Source organism: Lampris incognitus, chromosome 4 (genome assembly GCF_029633865.1).
Source record: "Lampris incognitus isolate fLamInc1 chromosome 4, fLamInc1.hap2, whole genome shotgun sequence".
Lineage (NCBI taxonomy): Eukaryota > Metazoa > Chordata > Actinopteri > Lampriformes > Lampridae > Lampris > Lampris incognitus.
This window is the reverse complement of record NC_079214.1, coordinates 16,423,911-16,441,587: the sequence shown is the minus strand read 5'-3', so window position 1 is coordinate 16,441,587 and position 17,677 is coordinate 16,423,911. Positions and strand designations below refer to the sequence as shown.

The following is a 17,677-nucleotide window of genomic DNA, read 5'->3' as shown; positions in this document are numbered from 1 at the left end:
TATTTGTTTGTATCATCATAGATCGTGATGCCTTCACCATCCAGCATTCGGGTACCCAGATGTGCTTGGTGGCAGAGGGCTCAGCCGGCATGGGCCTTGCGCCCTGTAACACGAGCAGTGGATCCCAGTGGTGGAAGTGGGGGTCCGGTCATCGGCTCTTCCACGTCAACACATTGCTCTGCCTGGGGTTTGAGTTACCGTCCAAGACCCTGTCGCTGGTTGACTGTGGCACCACAGGGCCTGACATCATGTTGATGTGGCAATGCCGGGAAGGGACTGTTTACACTGTCCACCAGATGGATCTGGCCGTCAGAAACGGCAAAGTCACTGCCAAGCGAGACTCTGGCAACACCTGGACAAGAGGTGGATCCCAGGATAGCATCTGCCACCAACCATATCGTGGTGAGTGCACTTTCCTGTGTGTGTGTGTGTGTGTGAGATGCAGAGATTGCTCTAAACATAATGACCATTGCTTCTTGGAATCCATCACAGACGACTGAAAAAGGTCACACAGAGCTCTCCTTTATCAGTGAACGTTAACTGTTTTCTTTTGTTTTTCATGTGCCACTTTGTCATGTGAGTACACACTCCCAGCATGGAAACTGACTCGCGCAACCCTGTGATGTTTTTGACCAGTGTTCATAGCCTGAACCTATTTTTTGACACTTGCATCAATTTTTTTTTTATAAATTTTTTTTTTTTTTTTGGTTAAACTAAAATAGTGCTTGTGTGGTGAAAGTCGCTCGGCTGGTGGTAAGCACTTGCATCTGTGTGTAGTTAGTCCTGTGTACTCCTCAACCTAAAATGTAGGGTGGGGCAGATTATAGCTGAACATATAGGCCTGCTTTTAAGACTCCTGAACTGAGCACCGAAACAGTGGCACAGACTGCATCTTTGGTACTTCTGGGAAATTCCTGTGTGGTGAGTGGCGATGTTCGTTTGTTCATTGTCAGTTATGGATGGTGAAATCCGAACACCCCTGTTATACGATTCACTGCATGGTGAACGCTTACTTTCACTTTTGTTTCACGCATATTGGATTGCTAGGTGATCTTTTTATTTAACACACCTTAATTTTCTGTGTAAACTATTCATAAATGTAGTTATAGACAGGGTAAAGTCCATTTGTATACTTTAATTTTTTTTCTTTTTTTTTTTTAGAACTGCGTCCAGAACAAAGTCTGTTCTTAATTATATTTTAGATGAGTTATCTATCTCCACAATGTAAAACAATGTAGTTTTTTAAAACAGAGGATCTTAAAGTTTGGGATTGTTAAATTCTTAAATTCACATTGCCAACCACTTACAGACTTAGAATATAATAATAATAATAATGATGATAAATATAATAATAATCCTAACTAATAATGCTCTCATAGCCCCCCTTCCCAACCACCCCTGCATGCTTGTGTTATATTTATCTGTTGTCTTGTTTCACCCCGTTTATTGTAAAGCGACTTTGAGTGTTAGAAAAGCGCTATATAAGTTTAATTGGTAACACTTTAATATGGGGAACATATTCTAAGTAACAAAAACTTAATTTACAGTAATTTAACACTATTAACACTTGTAGTTTTGTGTTTTGTTATGTAAGAACAGACCATATTCATTAAGTGTTAGTAAGGGAGAATAACTCTTCTTGTGGTACTACCACCTTATAAAGTCCATACTAAGCAAAGCATATTGAGATGGTACTACTAATAAGCAATAATTCAGAGGTTATAGAGGGAAAACTCATACTTAATGGCTTACTGGTTGTATAATAAGGCCATGCAGAATAAGGCATTAATGAGTACGTAATAATGACCAATTAAGAGCCAATATGTTGCTAATTTGCATGCTAATAAGCACCTAATTAATGGTGACTACGTTCCCCATACTAAAGTGTTACCGTTTAATTTATTATTATTATTAATCATTACATTTATATAGCGCTTTTCTAGACACCAATATGTCTGATGTACTGCAAGCATTTCCATCATAATAAATAATTTATTTAGATTTAAAAAAAAGGGGAAAAGGGAATTTTGCCTAGAAACAAGTGAAATTATCTTGACCCATTGGCCTATTTTTTTTTAACTTGCTCGAAGAAAAGAAAGGATCATAAAACTCAAATTGATGTTGAGATGTATACTTTTGCTGTGTGAACTTCACTGTTTTCTCACTGATGCAACAGATTCTGCTACATACACACAAACACACAGATGAATCAATACACAGGATCTGATGTAACTGATCCCATGTAGAACAAGCATATATTTTGAAACGTCGACAGGGGTAACAAGGAAGTCCTTGATTCTTCTTACATGTGCAAATTAAACAAATGTAATCATGTCCAGCATGGTTTGAGTTTAGTTTGCTCGCATTTCAGTGAAGTCTCATACACGCTTTGCTCACGTCATGAGGTGAGGAGGCAGTGTGGTGTTATTTAACATTCACACCAGCCTCTTAAGATCTCAACTTCTGCCGGATCATATGGGAGATGTTCTGATCTTAATTCAGGAGAGGCGTCAGTTTTTAGAGACGTTGTTGGACTGAATGTTTCGCATTGTCTGTTGTCTTCTCTCTAGTTGTCCACACCACCAATGGAAACTCTTTCGGCGCTCCCTGTGAATTCCCCTTTCATTATAATGGGACCTGGCATCACCGCTGCCTGGCAGATGAAGAGTCCCCTGGGTTCTCGTGGTGTGCCACCACCTCCGACTATGACACAGACAAGAAGATGGGACACTGTCTGCAACCTGGCAAGCTGTGTTTTATTATTAATAAAGTAACTGTCGTGCGCTGACTCGTCCGGTTGCATTTGACTCAACAATGAATATGAATCGCGCTTAATCTGTGTTGGCCGTTTCACTTTTCTTGTCAGGTATTTTATTTATTTTTAATTTTTTTGAGACCAGATCCATGACAACATCACTCATCAGTTTCAATGTGTAATATCTAAGGAATGCACCCGGGCTAGTTTCTTTCTTATTTTGTAACGCACGAAAAGCTAGGACAAATCCAGTCCAGGATCAACAAATCAACACACGCACACACACACGCACGCACTTAAACTCTGTGTCTGCTTTATTCCTGTCTACTTTACAGAGGAAGGTTGCCAGACTCTGTTTGTTGGGGCAGAAGGGGAGTCCTGCTATGAATTTGTTCCCAGAGCCGCGGTGACCTGGCAGGAAGCTTTGGATTCGTGTCGCAGCCAGGGAGCTGATCTGCTCAGCCTCTCCGGCCCGGAGGACCTCTCCACCACGGGTAAGGCTGTCTAACCGTCCGCCATTACCGACTGTCTTGCAGTCTCAAATGAATTAAGTTAGATTGGCGATTTCATTTATTTATTTATTTATTTTTGTGGTGTCGGGCATGGGTGCAAGTCCATGAATACTGGGATGGCATCCAGCACTTTACCTGTGCCCCCGTCCATAGGGTTAGTGGTTGTGTCAGGAAGGGTGTCCAATGTAAAATTTTGACAAATTATTATGTGGATTGGCAAGAACATACTGGCTCGGTCGAAGCCCGGGTTAACAACGACCGCCATTGGTGCAGGGTACCAATGGAAACAATAAAACCCGCTGTGGCAACCCCTGACAAACAGGGAACAAGCTGAAAGAAGAAGCAGATTTATTCATTTTTCTCATCTTGTTCATGGCGTGACATGGGGAGTAAGGGACACTGGGAATGTGACGATTGCATCAGATTTCAAACACTTAGATAGTTGTGCAGTGTATAAGCCAGTTTATTGGTACAGAACGATGCTGTTTCTTTGAATCAGCATTTGGCTTGAATGATTTTTATGCAAAACTTGCATGTGATGGTGTTCATTATAGTCATCATTGTTTTGGTTTAGCGCCTTTTGTATTGGATTTTTTTTGTTGTGTATTGATTCTAATTTCTGAAATGGTGGCTCCCCGATGTAGTGATGCTCCATCCTCTGAATAGAAATTTCTAAAAAGGATTTTTGTTATAATGATGTTTAGTATTGAATCCTTATCATTTATGCCTTGCAGCATCGATGATCGATCCCCTACATTTTTCCATTGTGATTCATAAGGCAGTTTAATGAGAAACATAAGACTGAAATCTAGCTCGTCTTGCGGGCTGTCTGCATTTCAGATCTGATATCCAGTAAATGGACCTGCACGTCTCATTACCGCTTACCTAAGTAGTAAAAATACAAATGGGAATATTGTTTCCTTTTCCTTGCAAAAGAATGTTCAAGCCTTTTCATAATTTCCATCTTAAGTGTCGGGTCTGGTTGTTATTGCTTTTTCTGCGTTCAGGGCATTTGATGCTTAGGATTTAGACCTGTGTAGCTTGCGCTGGATCACGGCAAATTTGGAGCAAACAGCAGTTCAATCAATCTGTCAAGTTGCATTTTTTTTTGTAGTGCTTTTCTAGCTGCAACAGCCAATCAAAAAGCGCTTTACATTTCTGGTCAAATCTGAATTTAGACACCTGTTATAATAGGACACAAGCCCAACTCCTGTAGCCAAGTCTGCAGTACGAGCTCAAGAATGTATTTGGTGTGTTGCTAGTGCCAGAACTCGGGGGTTTCCACCAGGCTCCATGCTAGCTCTACTGAGTCACCCAATATCACTATGACTTTGGCACAGTATGGAGAGGAACCGAAATAACTGCTTCAGCAACTTGTCAAAACAACTAATCCATTCAAAGCATCTCTTATATACACATTTTCTCTATCCCCCCTTTCTCGCTTCCTCACCACAGCTCTCCCATCCTTCCTTTTTATACGCTCCCTCTTTGTCTCACCACTCTACATCACCGGTAATTGTCTTTTCCATGCACACACGCACATAGATAAAATAAGTCCAGAAAGATCTAGATTTATAAATGGCACTGTATTTTCACTGCGATTGTTTTGAAGTTTGCAGAAGAAAATCGCTATAATGTGCAGAGGAAGGCTATGAATCAACTGTTATCATCATCTTCTGTCTTGCTAGAAACACCTCGAAGAGCGTCAGCTCTTTCTCCCTAGCTCCCAATCTCTTCTCTCTCTCTCTCTCTCTCTCTCGCTCTCTCTCTCACACACAAGCAGTTTCACTGAGGAGAATAAAACTGGTTCAGGGAGATATACACATTGTTTTGGCACTGGCATATCACTGTGATTATTTGGAAATTTTAAGCAGTGAATTCTGTAAAAAAGAAAAGAAAAAGAGGCTAATAAATAGATTTCATGATGATGGTGGAAGTGAGAGGATCAGCTGAAACCGTCTGACTTGCTGTAGCTTTCATCACCTCAGCCATTACCAGCACCAAGGTGAGCAGGCGGCGGTACCTCGGAGCAGGAGGACAGCTAAGCTACTTGCTCTCAGAAATAAAATGTAAAGCATTTAAATCTGTAACCAACTGCTTTTGCGTCTTTGTCAGTGCTAACGGGCTTGTCATGAAACTGGTATGGGCGACTATCTTTATTATTTGACAGGTGAGAACCGTGTCAGGACAGTCTGTTGTAGTTGGAGCTTTTTAAATTCCCTATATCGCATCCGGGTAGCATAGTGGTCTATTCCGTTGCCTACCAACATGGGGGATCGTTGGTTTGTATCCCCGTGTTGCCTCTGGCTTGGTCGGGCATCGCTGCAGACACAATTGGCCGTGTCTGCGGGTGGGAAGCCGGTTGTGGGTATGTGTCCTGGTCGCTGCACTAGCACCTCTTCTGGTCGGTCGGGGCGCCTGTTCGGGGGGGGAGGGGGAACTGGGGGTAATAGCATGATCCTTCCATGCGCTACGTCCCCCTGGCGAAACTCCTCACTGTCAAGTGAAAAGAAGCAGTTGGTGACTCCACATCAGAGGTGGCAAAAGTACACACATTCTTTACTCAAGTAGAAATACAGATACTTATGTAAAAATAGACTCTGGTAAAAGTAGAAGTACTGACTCAACTTCTTTACTCAAGTAAAAAGTACAGGCTCTGAAATGTACTCAAAGTATAAAAGTGAAAAGTACAGGCTCGGCCATTTCACCATGCCACCTTTATTTTTAGTCAAAGTTACATTATTACTGTGTTTTAATTTAGCTGAAGGCACAGATTAATTTGAAAAGTCTAGCCCGAAAATAGACCTTAGTGAAAAGATCGCTTTATGAATTCAAACGTCCATGACTTCCGTCAAGGCACCGTGAATATTAGCCAGAGAAGCACATCATTTTATGATAGGTCTATCCCCTGAAAATATGAATAAAAAAAAAAAACATGCGACAACACCGGTATCGTTCTTTTTTCCCCAAATCATTCAGCTCTACTATTATCTTAACCATTCCAACTTCAAATAAAGTTACGTCCGTCTGGTATTGCGAGACTGTCTGAGATCATCTCCGCTAAGCATTTAGAGACTGACTTATGAGTCTATAGGGTTATAATGTTAATAATCGATAACCCCCCCCCCCCCCAATGCATTAAAACTAAAGTAACGAGTCTGTTTTGATAATGTAAGGAGTAGACGGTACAGAAATCTGTGTTAAATTGTAGGGGGTAAAAATAAAAAGTTGTCAGAAAAATAAATATTCAAGTAAAGTACAGATACCTGAAAAATCTACTTGAGTACAGTAACGAAGTATTTGTACTTCGTTACTTCCCACCTCTGCTCCACATGTACTGGAGGAGGCATGTGGTAGTCTGCAGCCCTCCCCGGATCGGCAGAGGGGCTGGAGCAGCGACCGAGACAGTTCAGAAGAGTGTGATAATTGGCCAGATACAATTGGGGAGAAAAGGGGGGGGGGGTCCCTATATCACTTAAACTAACACCTACCGGCTTCACCTTAGGCTCATACACCCCCTTTTTTTTTTGCCATCTTAAAACTGATTGGGTTAACTGGTGCTTTTTTTTAACAAATGTTTTTACAAAGATTAAATGTTGACTTCAGTGTTGGCAATTTCGTGAACATTACCAAAAAAGCACAGTGAAGTATACCAGCAGCGTTTTCCACACGCTGTCCTAACCTCTCCTCTTTCGCTGCCAGGCCTCTTTGTCTTGTTTATCGAGCTTTTGTTCTCTTTATCCTCCTTTCTTTTGCTGTGGCTATCTCACTCCCTTATCAAGGCTGCTGTTGTCCCCCCTATTCTCTTTCTCTCTCTGTCTCTCTCTCTCTTTATCAATGTCTGTCTTTCTCTTTGTCTGTCTGTCTCGTCTTCCCTTCCCCACCGCAGAGCTCTTTGACTTGCACAGTGGGGTGCTGCAATCTGCACAGTTGGTCTTTCATGTGATTGTGAGCCAGTTGAAACAAGGACGCTTTAACCACGAACGTGTACACACATCTGCTATTTTCGGCAATACCATAAATCCCTGAAATGATGAACACAGTGACTCTTTGCACTCATTCACGCAGCTTCCTTTTTCCCAGTTTAGGTGCAGCAGGTTCAGTTTGAATCACTGTGGTTGCATTCGCTCGTTGAAAATGCTTTCATGTTAGGCCATATTGTGGTTGACGCATTGCTTGTTGTAATCGTTGTGATCCTTTCCGTGACTGTGCAGCCTGTGTCTTTGGGTGTCTTGGTTTGTGCAGTGATGGCCGGCCTCGGCAGAATGTCAGAGAAGATGTGGATCGGCCTCCACCAGTTGGACTCGTCTCAGGGGTGGCAGTGGTCGGACGGCTCCCCCTTTGCCTACGTGCGCTGGGAACAAGGTGAGACGCAAGGTTTTTTGTGAGTTTCACCGTTGCTGTTGACTCATCGTATGATTTACGATGCGTGTTGGCACATCTTTCTGCATCATTTTTTTTGTTCAGCACCTATAAAATATAAAAACAAACAGCATTTGGTAAAGAGGAAATGAGAGGCTATTGCATAGGTCTTGAGGTTTGAATCAAACGAAAGATGTTTTTGTCCCTGACAAAACCAAGCACTTTCACATTTTCTTTAGGCAGTTCTCTAAAAAGACCCCCCCCCCCCACATGCAACCCTGAAGTTTGCCCTTCAGCATTGCGATTTCGTTTGTCTCTGCAATGCACGGTGTCCTCCCGATGATAGAGCTGGTACCGCTACTCCCTTAAAAACTGCAACTCGGTGTCGGGGTGAAACAATGAGCGAAACAATGAGGCCAGTGTTGTTAACCAAGCTGTTTGGACACAGCTAGCGTGCTACCGGGATTGGTAATGTTTTTTGAGCAACCCATTAATAGGACTGGACAGAATGCTTTATAAAGCCTTCCAGCTATGGTAAAGTGGTGCGCTGCTTTCTGTGTCATAGGGAGAGTGTTGTCACATTGGGCCTCGTTCATCAGTCGCTCGTACATACAGGTTTGTTCGTACAAACCTGTGACTTTTTTTTTTTTAGCTCTCAGGATTGTCTGACAGAAGAAGCAAAGCCTGAAGGTTATTTGTAATTCCTTCCCCCCTAACATTTAACCTTGAAGCTAGAAACCTCGGTGTAATCATACACGGCGATCGAAATTTTAAGAGCCGCATCAATCATCTCTCAAGATCGGCCTTCTGCCGTCTTAAAAACATTGCAAAACTAAGGGGCTTTCTGTCAAAATCAAGACTGTGAGAAATTAGTCCATGCATTTATAACAAGTAGACTAGACGACTGCAACGGACTATTTCACCAGCCTCCCAAAATCAGTTGTGCGCCAACTACATCCATCCATCCATTACCTGAACCGCTTATCCTGCTCTCAGGGTCGTGGGGATGCTGGAGCCTATCCCAGCAGTCATTGGGCGGCAGGCGGGGAGACACCCTGGACAGGCTGCCAGGCCATCACAGGGCCCACACACACACACACACACACACACACACACACACACACACACACACACACACACACACACACACACACACACACACACACACACACACACACACACATTCATACATAGACAATTTAGTATGACCGATTCACCTCTACATGTCTTTGGACTGTGGGAGGAAACCCACGCAGACACGGGGAGAACATGCAAACTCCACACAGAGGACGACCTGGGATGACCCACCAAGGTTGGACTACCCAGGAGCTCAAACCCGGGACCTTTTTGCTGTGAGGCGACCGCGCTAACCACTGCGCCACTGTGCCGCATCGCGCCAACTACAGTTAATTCAAAATGCGGCAGCACGTGTTCTCACCGGATCTAAAATGTGTGAACACATTACACCTGTTTCTTACATCTCTGCATTGGTTCCCCGTCACAACAAGAATCTGTTTTAAAATTCTGTTAATTGTATACAAAGCACTAAATGGCCTTGCACCACACTATATAAAAGACATGCTAATTACTTACAAACCAACAAGAACTCTCAGCTCTGGGACATCTGGGTAATGTAGCAGTCTATTCTGTTGCCTACCAACACGGGGATCGCCGGTTCGAATCTCCGTGTTACCTCCGGCTTGGTCAGGTGTCCCCTACAGACACAACGGGCCGTGTCTGCGGGCGGGAAGTCAGATGTGGGTATGTGTCCTGGTCGCTGCACTAGCGCCTCCTCTGTTCGGTCGGGACGCCTGTTTGGGGGTGGGACTCGGGGGAATAGCGTGATGCTCCCATGCACTACGTCCCCCTGGGAAAACTCCTCACTGTCAGGTGAAAAGAAGCGACTGGTGACTCCACATGTATTGGAGGAGGCATGTGGTAGTCTGCAGCCCTCCCTGGATTGGCAGAGGGGGTGGAGCAGCAACCGGGATGGTTCAGAGAGTGGGGTGATTGGCCATGTACAACTGGGGAGAAAAGGGGGGGGGGACATTTTTGTAAATTTACATTCAATTAATCAGTTTTGTGGCATTTATTTATTTTATTAACTCAGTTTTAAACTTGTCTGTACTTTTTTTATTTATCTTTTTTATGCTTTTTTTTTTTTTAATCTTTTGCCCGTAAAGCGCTTTGAATGACCTCTACGATGATAAGGTGCTATACAAATAAACTTGCCTTGCCATAATTGTCCACCCCCTTCAATAAGTAATTACCCAGGCTTGCAGAGACATAATAATAATAAATCAATCTTATATAGCGCTTTTCTAACACTCAAACAGTGTTAGCCAGTTGGTGTCTACATCCAGGGGTTACCCGGGCTCTACACTGGCCTCTGAGACAAACTTCAGGGCTAAAAAAAAAAAAATCCCATGGGTGTATCGCAAATTTGTACATACGTACGATTGATGAACAAGGCCCATCGTCTTTACTTTGTGTTCTCCAACTCACTGATCAAGCTGTTTATGGCTGTTTATTATGCACAATGTGTCAAAGGTGAATATCGGTATGTAACATGTACTGTAGGTTTTGCTGTATGTTGAAGTACAATTATTTTTGGTTTCAGTTTTATCTCTGATCCTTGAAAGTCCAGAAAGATCTGTGGCCAGTCTCTCAGTCAGCTACTTTTGCCCTGATTCAAATATGACAAGTGAAAGTGAATAAAAAATCTTATTGGGAGCAACATGAGAAATAAGGTGTGCTCAATAGACACAGAGCATCACATCAGTCATTTGTGTGCTGTTGCAGAGATACAGCATCATCAGAGAATAAGGAGGCAGCGATTCAAGGTCTTTTGCCCATGTGACAATAACTCCTGAACAACACTCAAATGAGCAAGGAGTTTGTGTGTGTGTGTGTGTGTGTGTGTGTGTGTGTGTGTGTGTGTGTACTCGCACAAACATGTTTCATTTGTGTGCATATTTGCATGTTTCTGTATACCAGGAATGCCACCCGCCTCCGCAATTGTTGAGTCAGACTGCGGTGTTTTGAACTCAAGACAAAACTATGAGTCCAAGTCATGCAACAAACGGCTGCCATATGTCTGTAAGAAGAAGGTCAATGCCACTCATGCAACAACCACAGGTAGCTTCGTTCTCTTTCTATATCGAAAACTGGTGTCTCTTCTCACATCCTTCCTTGCCCATCACTTCATATATACTATGTTGTGGTTCCTTTCTTGCATTTGAGGTAGGATCCAGTGATATGATAGTAATATCTCTCTCTCTCTCTCTCTCTCTCTCTCTCTCTCTCTCTCTCTCTCTCTCTCTCTCTCTCTCTCTCTTCCTACAGAGTCCTCCGTATATAAGGATACAGTTTGTGCGGAGGGTTGGATCCCGTGGAATGGTTGGTGTTACAGGCTGATGAAGGATGAGCCGCTGGGGTTTCTGGAGGCCCAGTTGTATTGTCATAAAACAGATGGAGGTGTGGAAGGCTCTCTTGCCAGCCTACACTCCCTGGATGGCAAGGAGATGATCAGTTCTAGTTTCCATTCAGGTAAATCATACCATACCGGAAAAAATTGTTCCCTCACTAAAGCTTGAGTGATTGTCATTATTTCCTCAAAAGTGTACTTGAAAGAGATTGTGCTTGTGTGTTGTGGTCCTATAGATGTCCCACTGGATATATGGATCGGTCTGATAGCCACAGAGGTGAACGCCACTGTCCTCAAGTGGGTTGACCAGACACCAGTTACCTTCACGTACTGGGGCCCAGGACAACCTTTCCAACCTAACAAGGATTCCAACTGTGTCTTCTACTCCAGCGGAAGTGTGCGTGTGTCCATCTGTGCATGTGTTTGTCTGAGTGTGTGTGTGTGAATGTGCATGTTTGTGTAACCCCTTGCCAATATATTCTGCTTTTTTGTGTTGTCCCCTCTGTGTGGTTGTGTGTGTGTGTGTTTCACCAATACTGTGTTTGAGTCTCTTTTAGAGATAGACCGATATGGTTTTTTCAGGGCCAATACCGATACCGATTATTAGTAGTCAAGGAGGCCGATAACCGATATTTGGAGCCGATATTAATTTGCAGTAAAAGGGAAAATATTGGCGTCAAAATTTTGAATAATACAAACTCCAACACTTCACTTCGTTTAAATGCCTTTAAGCATATGTTTATTACAGCTTTTCAGATTTGCAACATGTTAAAGGTTTTTTTAAATCTTGGACAATAGACATCTTTGTTTTAAAATTCTAACAAAAAGTGCAGGGAACTCCCAGGCTCAGCAGCATGTCTTATAAAGTTAAATGAAAACTTAAACAAATAAATAGCTCCCTAAAGTTGTCTACAGTAAATAAAGTTGTCCAAAATTTCAATATAACTAAAATATTAATCTTTCACTTATCTTTGTTTTAAGTTCAAACAAAAACAAAAAGTGCAGGGAGTTCCCAGGGTCAGCAGAATCTCTTATAAAGTTAACTGAAAATTTAAATAAATAGTTCCCTGAAGTTTTATAAAGTAAATAAAACAGATTTAAATAAAATTTGCACAGAAATGTGAGTCTAAAATCAATTAGTAGTCCCAATTGAGCAGCACCAGGTTGTGGTGCAAAAAGCAGAGTTGTTCAGCGTGCTCTCCAGTGGGACGGCTTCTTTTGCTCTCATAAATTGCAGAGCCTTCACTGAAGACGCGCTCACTTGGGACTGATGAGGGTGGTGCACAAAGAAACTTTCTTGCTTGTTTCGCAAGTAGCTTGAAGCGCCCATCATTCTGTCTCCACCACTGGAATGGGTCCCCTTTACGCCTGTCGATCACTGGCTTCTTGAGGTACAGATGTAGCTCATCCTCAACGCAGCTACTGGCCAACAAGTCACCAGTGTGATGTGCCAGCAGAGAACTGAACATCTCATCAACACGGCTGCGGAAGGATGTGTGTTCTCTCCATTGCCTTTTGTGGGTGTTTCCGTCATTCTCGTGTGTCCCATATGCAGCTGCCTGCTCCTCCATACTGGCTCCTTCTGTGGCAGCCTGCTCCTCCATATTGGCTCCTTCTGTGGCAGCATGCTCCTCTCGAGTGGTCTGTTGTGTGGCAGCGTCCTCTTCCTCTTTCAACCATCCTTTGGCCTTGCTCAATGTTGTGGCAGAGGAGAGTGCATGACTCTTATAACAAGGATCTAAGAGACAGGCCAGCACCACAGTTTTTGTGTCTTCTACTTTTGAGAAACGCTTGTCGAGGCTCTCCCTCATGGCTTGCCTGAGCGTTCTGATGCCTTTTGTGGAGGGCCCCTCATCATCTTGAAGAAGCATCTTCAGCAGTCAGGCATGGAATGATGCAGGATGCTGATGAGTTGCTGTGGCTCACCTGAAGTGTCACTTCCTCTATTGGGAGAAGAGTTTCAATTAAATTGGACACAAGGTCCCACTGGTGAGCATTAGGACCTGCAAATCCTCCATGTTCACCACAGTAGATGGTAAGCGCACGCTTTTGCTCCAGCATTCTTTGCAGCATGTGGAGCGTTGAGTTCCACCTCGTTGGAACAGCCTGGATTATGTTGTGCTCTGGCAGGCCAAGTTCCCTCTGAATGACTCGCAAACGCTGTTTGGCCAGAATGGAGTGGTGGAAATGTGTGGCACACTTCTTAAGCATTGCAATGACATCTGTGACGGCTCTTTGACTTGCCAGACCGTCATTCACCACAAGTTGCAAGGTGTGCGCCGTGCAGCTGAGGTCTGGGAGTTCAGCTAGCCTCATTCCCTTCACAATATTGGCTCCGCTGTCTCGAAGCACTAGTGCTACACGGTCTTCGCTTATCTTCCAGTCCTCAAGCATATTGAGGAATGTCTCTTTCAGGTATTCCCCAGTGTGGGACCCATGCATCGCTCTTGTATTTAAGATGACCTGCTTTCTTGTCCATTCAGTGTTGATGAAATGGCATGTCAGGCTCATGAGAGACTCTGTCACACCAGACCAGCAGTCTGGTGAAGGAGAGAAAGTAGCCAGCATTCTCTGGTTGAATCAGCACTTTGATCTTGTCCACAATCTTGTGGTGATATTCTTGCAGCTTCTCAGTTCGGTAATACTTGTCACTTTTCAGTGCATATCGTGGCTCTGCTGCAGCCATGAGGCGCTTAAAGCCAACATCAGACACCACCGAGAACGGTTGGTTGTCAGTGACTATCATCTCTAGGACTAGTTTGTCTGTTAGTTTCGACCTGTCATCTGAGTTTGTCCACTTTCTTTGTTTCTGAAACATGTCCTCTATTGTTGGCTGAGATGAAGTTGCCTCATCCTGATGAGATTCAGATTCCCGTTTCTTCTGTGCTGTTTCATACAACTCAGGGTGATGAATCCTAAGATGGGACCACAGGTTTGAAGGATTTTTGTTTTTCCCAGTTGTTGCTCCCATGCTGACACCTTCATTGCATGTATTACAGACTGCCTTCCCTGGTGTTGGTTGAGTGTAATACTTCCATACTGCAATTTTAAACTGAAGTCTATCCATCTGCAATAAGGGTTTGAAAAAAAGAGAGAGTTAAAAGTGGGGCCACATGCTGACATATGCTCAACTCATCATGCTTCATTTATTACAGCATTTGGGAAGCCTGTAGTTGATTTTATTATGTAAATGTTACATTTTAACAACATGTGATAGCAGGGACCCTGTCATTCAAAACTAGGCTGCTACATTAATAATGATTAATGTAACTATATCTGAAAAATAGTACAATAGCAATAGGAGAGACTATTCATCCCTGAACACCATGCAGTTCATGCAGGCTTTATGATGCAGTTACATTATGTCTTAAGTCTTAAACAGCAATATCCTGCTCCTCTCTACAAGAAACTATCAAAGACAGCTTCGGGACACACTTAATCTAACAATATGTCATTTTCTGCTGCTTGGGATCTCTCAATCAAGTAAAGTAAAATAACTTGGTAGTTAAACAGCCATTATTGCCTTACAGTTTTCTCTCAGACAGATGGTGCTTTGCTTACTTTTATCACTATTTCCCTATCAATATTATCAGCAACCTTGTTTCAAGTGATTAAACCGTTAAAAACACTAAATAGCCTACAGCATCTTCACTTTAATAATCAGTTTATCATAGGAACAGACAGCTGCCGCTAACGTATTTGGCCTCACAGTAACGTTAGTAGTAGTGAATTGTAGAGTTTCTCATGTGGCTTCCACACAAACACACTATTCTCTACCATAACAGACATTCTCCCCATTCATAGTATTCCATGACGTCACTCAAAACGAACCGCGGCCAGTATAACAGCACATCGAGTGTGATATTACTTTTATACAATATTCTACAAGCGCCATTTATTAGTTAACAGTAATAAGCGACAACAGATAATGATTAGCTAGTTTATTTAATCATTTATTTGACTCCGCCAACAAAAATACTGCTGCATAGCACTAATTTTGCACTGTTGGTGCATTTCTAACGTTAGCTTTTGAACGCTGGTATCTTCTTGCTGTTTCTGTCCCTGTTGGTTAGCTAGCTGGCTGGTTAACGTTAGCGCTAATGCTCCAGCTAGCATTCGCTAATTTACGTTAGCAGAGAGAGATCGTTATCTTAAATGCATATGCTATGGCAGTGGCTGTATGTTTACTAGCAGAGTGGCCAGTGTGCTCATTTAAGATAACGTAAGGATATCTCTCTGCTAACGAAAATTAGCGAACGCTAGTTGCAGCATTGGCGCTAAAGTTAACCAGCCAGCTAGCTAACTAGCCGGCTTATGGCTTGTTACCCTGCTATACTAACGTGACAATAACGTTAACGTTAGTTGTCAACACTGGCATTAATCCATTTGATCTGGCTAGATTATAACCTCAATGAAGGTGCTCAGAACACACTCTGCTGCTTTGTGAAGGCAGGAAATTTTCCCGGTTTATTCTGGCTAGCCTCCTGGCTTGGAGAAGGAGAAAGCGGAGCGGTGGGCTAACGTTACGCTAAAAGCTAATCAGCCTTCACCTCAACGTGCTTCCCTGCAATAAAACTGGACTGAATTGAGTTCATTAGGTTTTTACTCTCTCTCTCACTCACACACACAGACTTCTACTATCACGGAGTATTTCCATATCGATATTATCAGCAACCTTGTTTCAAGTGATTAACAGGCACGTCTGGAGGGACTGCGAGCGAGCAGAGCTGCCGCTTATGTTTATATAACGTTAATGAGCTCACAGTAATTACTAGTAGTTGTGAGTTGTAGAGGATTGGGATGTTTATTACAATTTCGGGAGAGTCTGCTGCCTTAACTTACCTTCGAAACATATATCTGCTCTCCGAGTCTGGACCTTCTCCAGATTCGGCAAAACTTTTTCTCCTCTCCCCCGTGTGTGAGCACTGTGCATGCACAGCTATCACTGCTGATTGGCTGTTACCCGTGCCGTGGCTCTGCGTGTAACCAATCAGATAGTGCTGTGGGTGGGACAATGCTGGAGAGACAGAGTAGTGACAGCAGACAGGCGCGCCTGCACCAGAGCCAAAATAACCCCGTTTTAAATTGATCTCTTATCGGCCGTTGGATTTTAAAAAAAGGCCGATGCCGATATGCGTCAAAATGCCAAATATCGGCGCCGATAATCGGCCCGTTCGATAATCGGTCTATCCCTAGTCTCTGACTTTTTTTGGATTGTCGTGTGCTCCAGTTTGTAATTGTTGCATCTGTAAAACCAAACTTGTGTCCTTATTTCCCCAGTCTCACGGTTGGAGGATTGGGAATTGCAGTGAAAAACTACCTTTTCTCTGTCAGAAGAAAGGGGAGGTCAGCGAGTCGACGACAAAGGCTGAATGTCCCTCTGAGGGTGTAAGTACTGTCATCACTGTGTCCTGACTTTCTTTGTCTCTACATCTTTACCCATGTCTTCCTAAGGAGACCTGCAGTACCTACCAATTGCTCAAACTAAGGCTCTGTGGGCTGAGGTCTGGACCCTAACTCCTCCTTTCTATTTCCACTCTCAGGGGTGGAGGAGACATGGCGGGTCCTGCTATCAAGTGAACACGAAGCAGGTGTCCTTCAAAGATCATTGCAACATAACAATAAGGAACAGGTAGGCATTTTGTTCACATGGTGACCCTTTAGATTAGTGGATACCAACCTGGGGTCCGGGGCCCCCGTCTGTTCTGAGGTTGTCAGAAACAGATTTATAAAACAAGTTGCACAAAATCATAACTGGCTTACCAAAAGATTGCTCTTATCAATCCAGTTATAAAGATGTGTTAATGCGTTTTTCATAGCACCTCGCTATCAAAACTATTACACCTTGTGATCTGCTTTCCCAGTGCGATGGATGGGCCAATCCAACACATCATCGATCCAGCTCATAGTCCTGTCTGAACAACTAGCGAACACCGACACATAGCATCCTTCTCTCTTACAACATCACAGTTTTATGAGCGAAATATGAAAGTAAACATGTCTGAGAAACTCGTTTTTATGGATGAACATGACCGGTCTCAGCAAAGAATGTGTCGCAGCAGTAGCAGGAAGCTGGTCAAAATGAAGAGACGTAACCTTTGAAAGGTGTCTCTAAGGGACAAAAAAAGTTGGGGAACTACTGATTTAGTTTGATTGAAGCTTGTCATTTCTTCATTTGTTTCCTTAGTCATCTACTGATACCTTCCTGGCACTATAAAAAGAAGAACTGTAAATTAAACTAGTTTATGTCCCGCGATATACATGTATTTATCGCATAATATCCGTTTTTTTATGTTGTTATGCTCATGGTTTTTTAGATATTTTTGTACATTAAGTATCTGGATGTGTTTTATGGAGGATTTATTTGGTCACAATTGAAATGTGCTTTTGCATAATTTGCTGACTGCACTGTATAAGAGTGAAGTTATTGAATATTTTTCCAATAAGAATTACCCAAAATTATGCAAAAGGCTCTTTTCTCAATCTAAGTGTTGTAGTATAACTAGCAGGAGACCGTTGAAGTATGAAGTGATTTTGGGGACACTACACTGTGTAAGAGTGAAGTTATTGAATATTTTTGTAGTCTCTCCCTTCATTGCTGCACTTTTTAGACGGTCCCTG

At 42.9% G+C, this 17,677-nt stretch overlaps 1 protein-coding gene across 2 annotated transcripts in view; it reads left to right on the top strand.

The window, feature by feature from the left end:
• The window catches only part of ly75 (lymphocyte antigen 75), a 44,764-nt gene that overhangs the window by 4,256 nt on the left and 22,831 nt on the right, over positions 1–17,677 (top strand). For both annotated transcript variants that reach the window (XR_008810140.1, XM_056278107.1), the window contains exons 2-10: positions 22–402; positions 2,571–2,744; positions 3,091–3,249; positions 7,513–7,632; positions 10,627–10,767; positions 10,975–11,178; positions 11,293–11,453; positions 16,337–16,444; positions 16,600–16,688. Coding sequence is in view for 1 of the 2 variants with exons in the window: in XM_056278107.1 (XP_056134082.1) it covers positions 22–402; positions 2,571–2,744; positions 3,091–3,249; positions 7,513–7,632; positions 10,627–10,767; positions 10,975–11,178; positions 11,293–11,453; positions 16,337–16,444; positions 16,600–16,688 (1,537 nt within the window). In the remaining variant the exon portion in view is untranslated. The remainder of the gene's footprint in view (positions 1–21; positions 403–2,570; positions 2,745–3,090; positions 3,250–7,512; positions 7,633–10,626; positions 10,768–10,974; positions 11,179–11,292; positions 11,454–16,336; positions 16,445–16,599; positions 16,689–17,677) is intronic.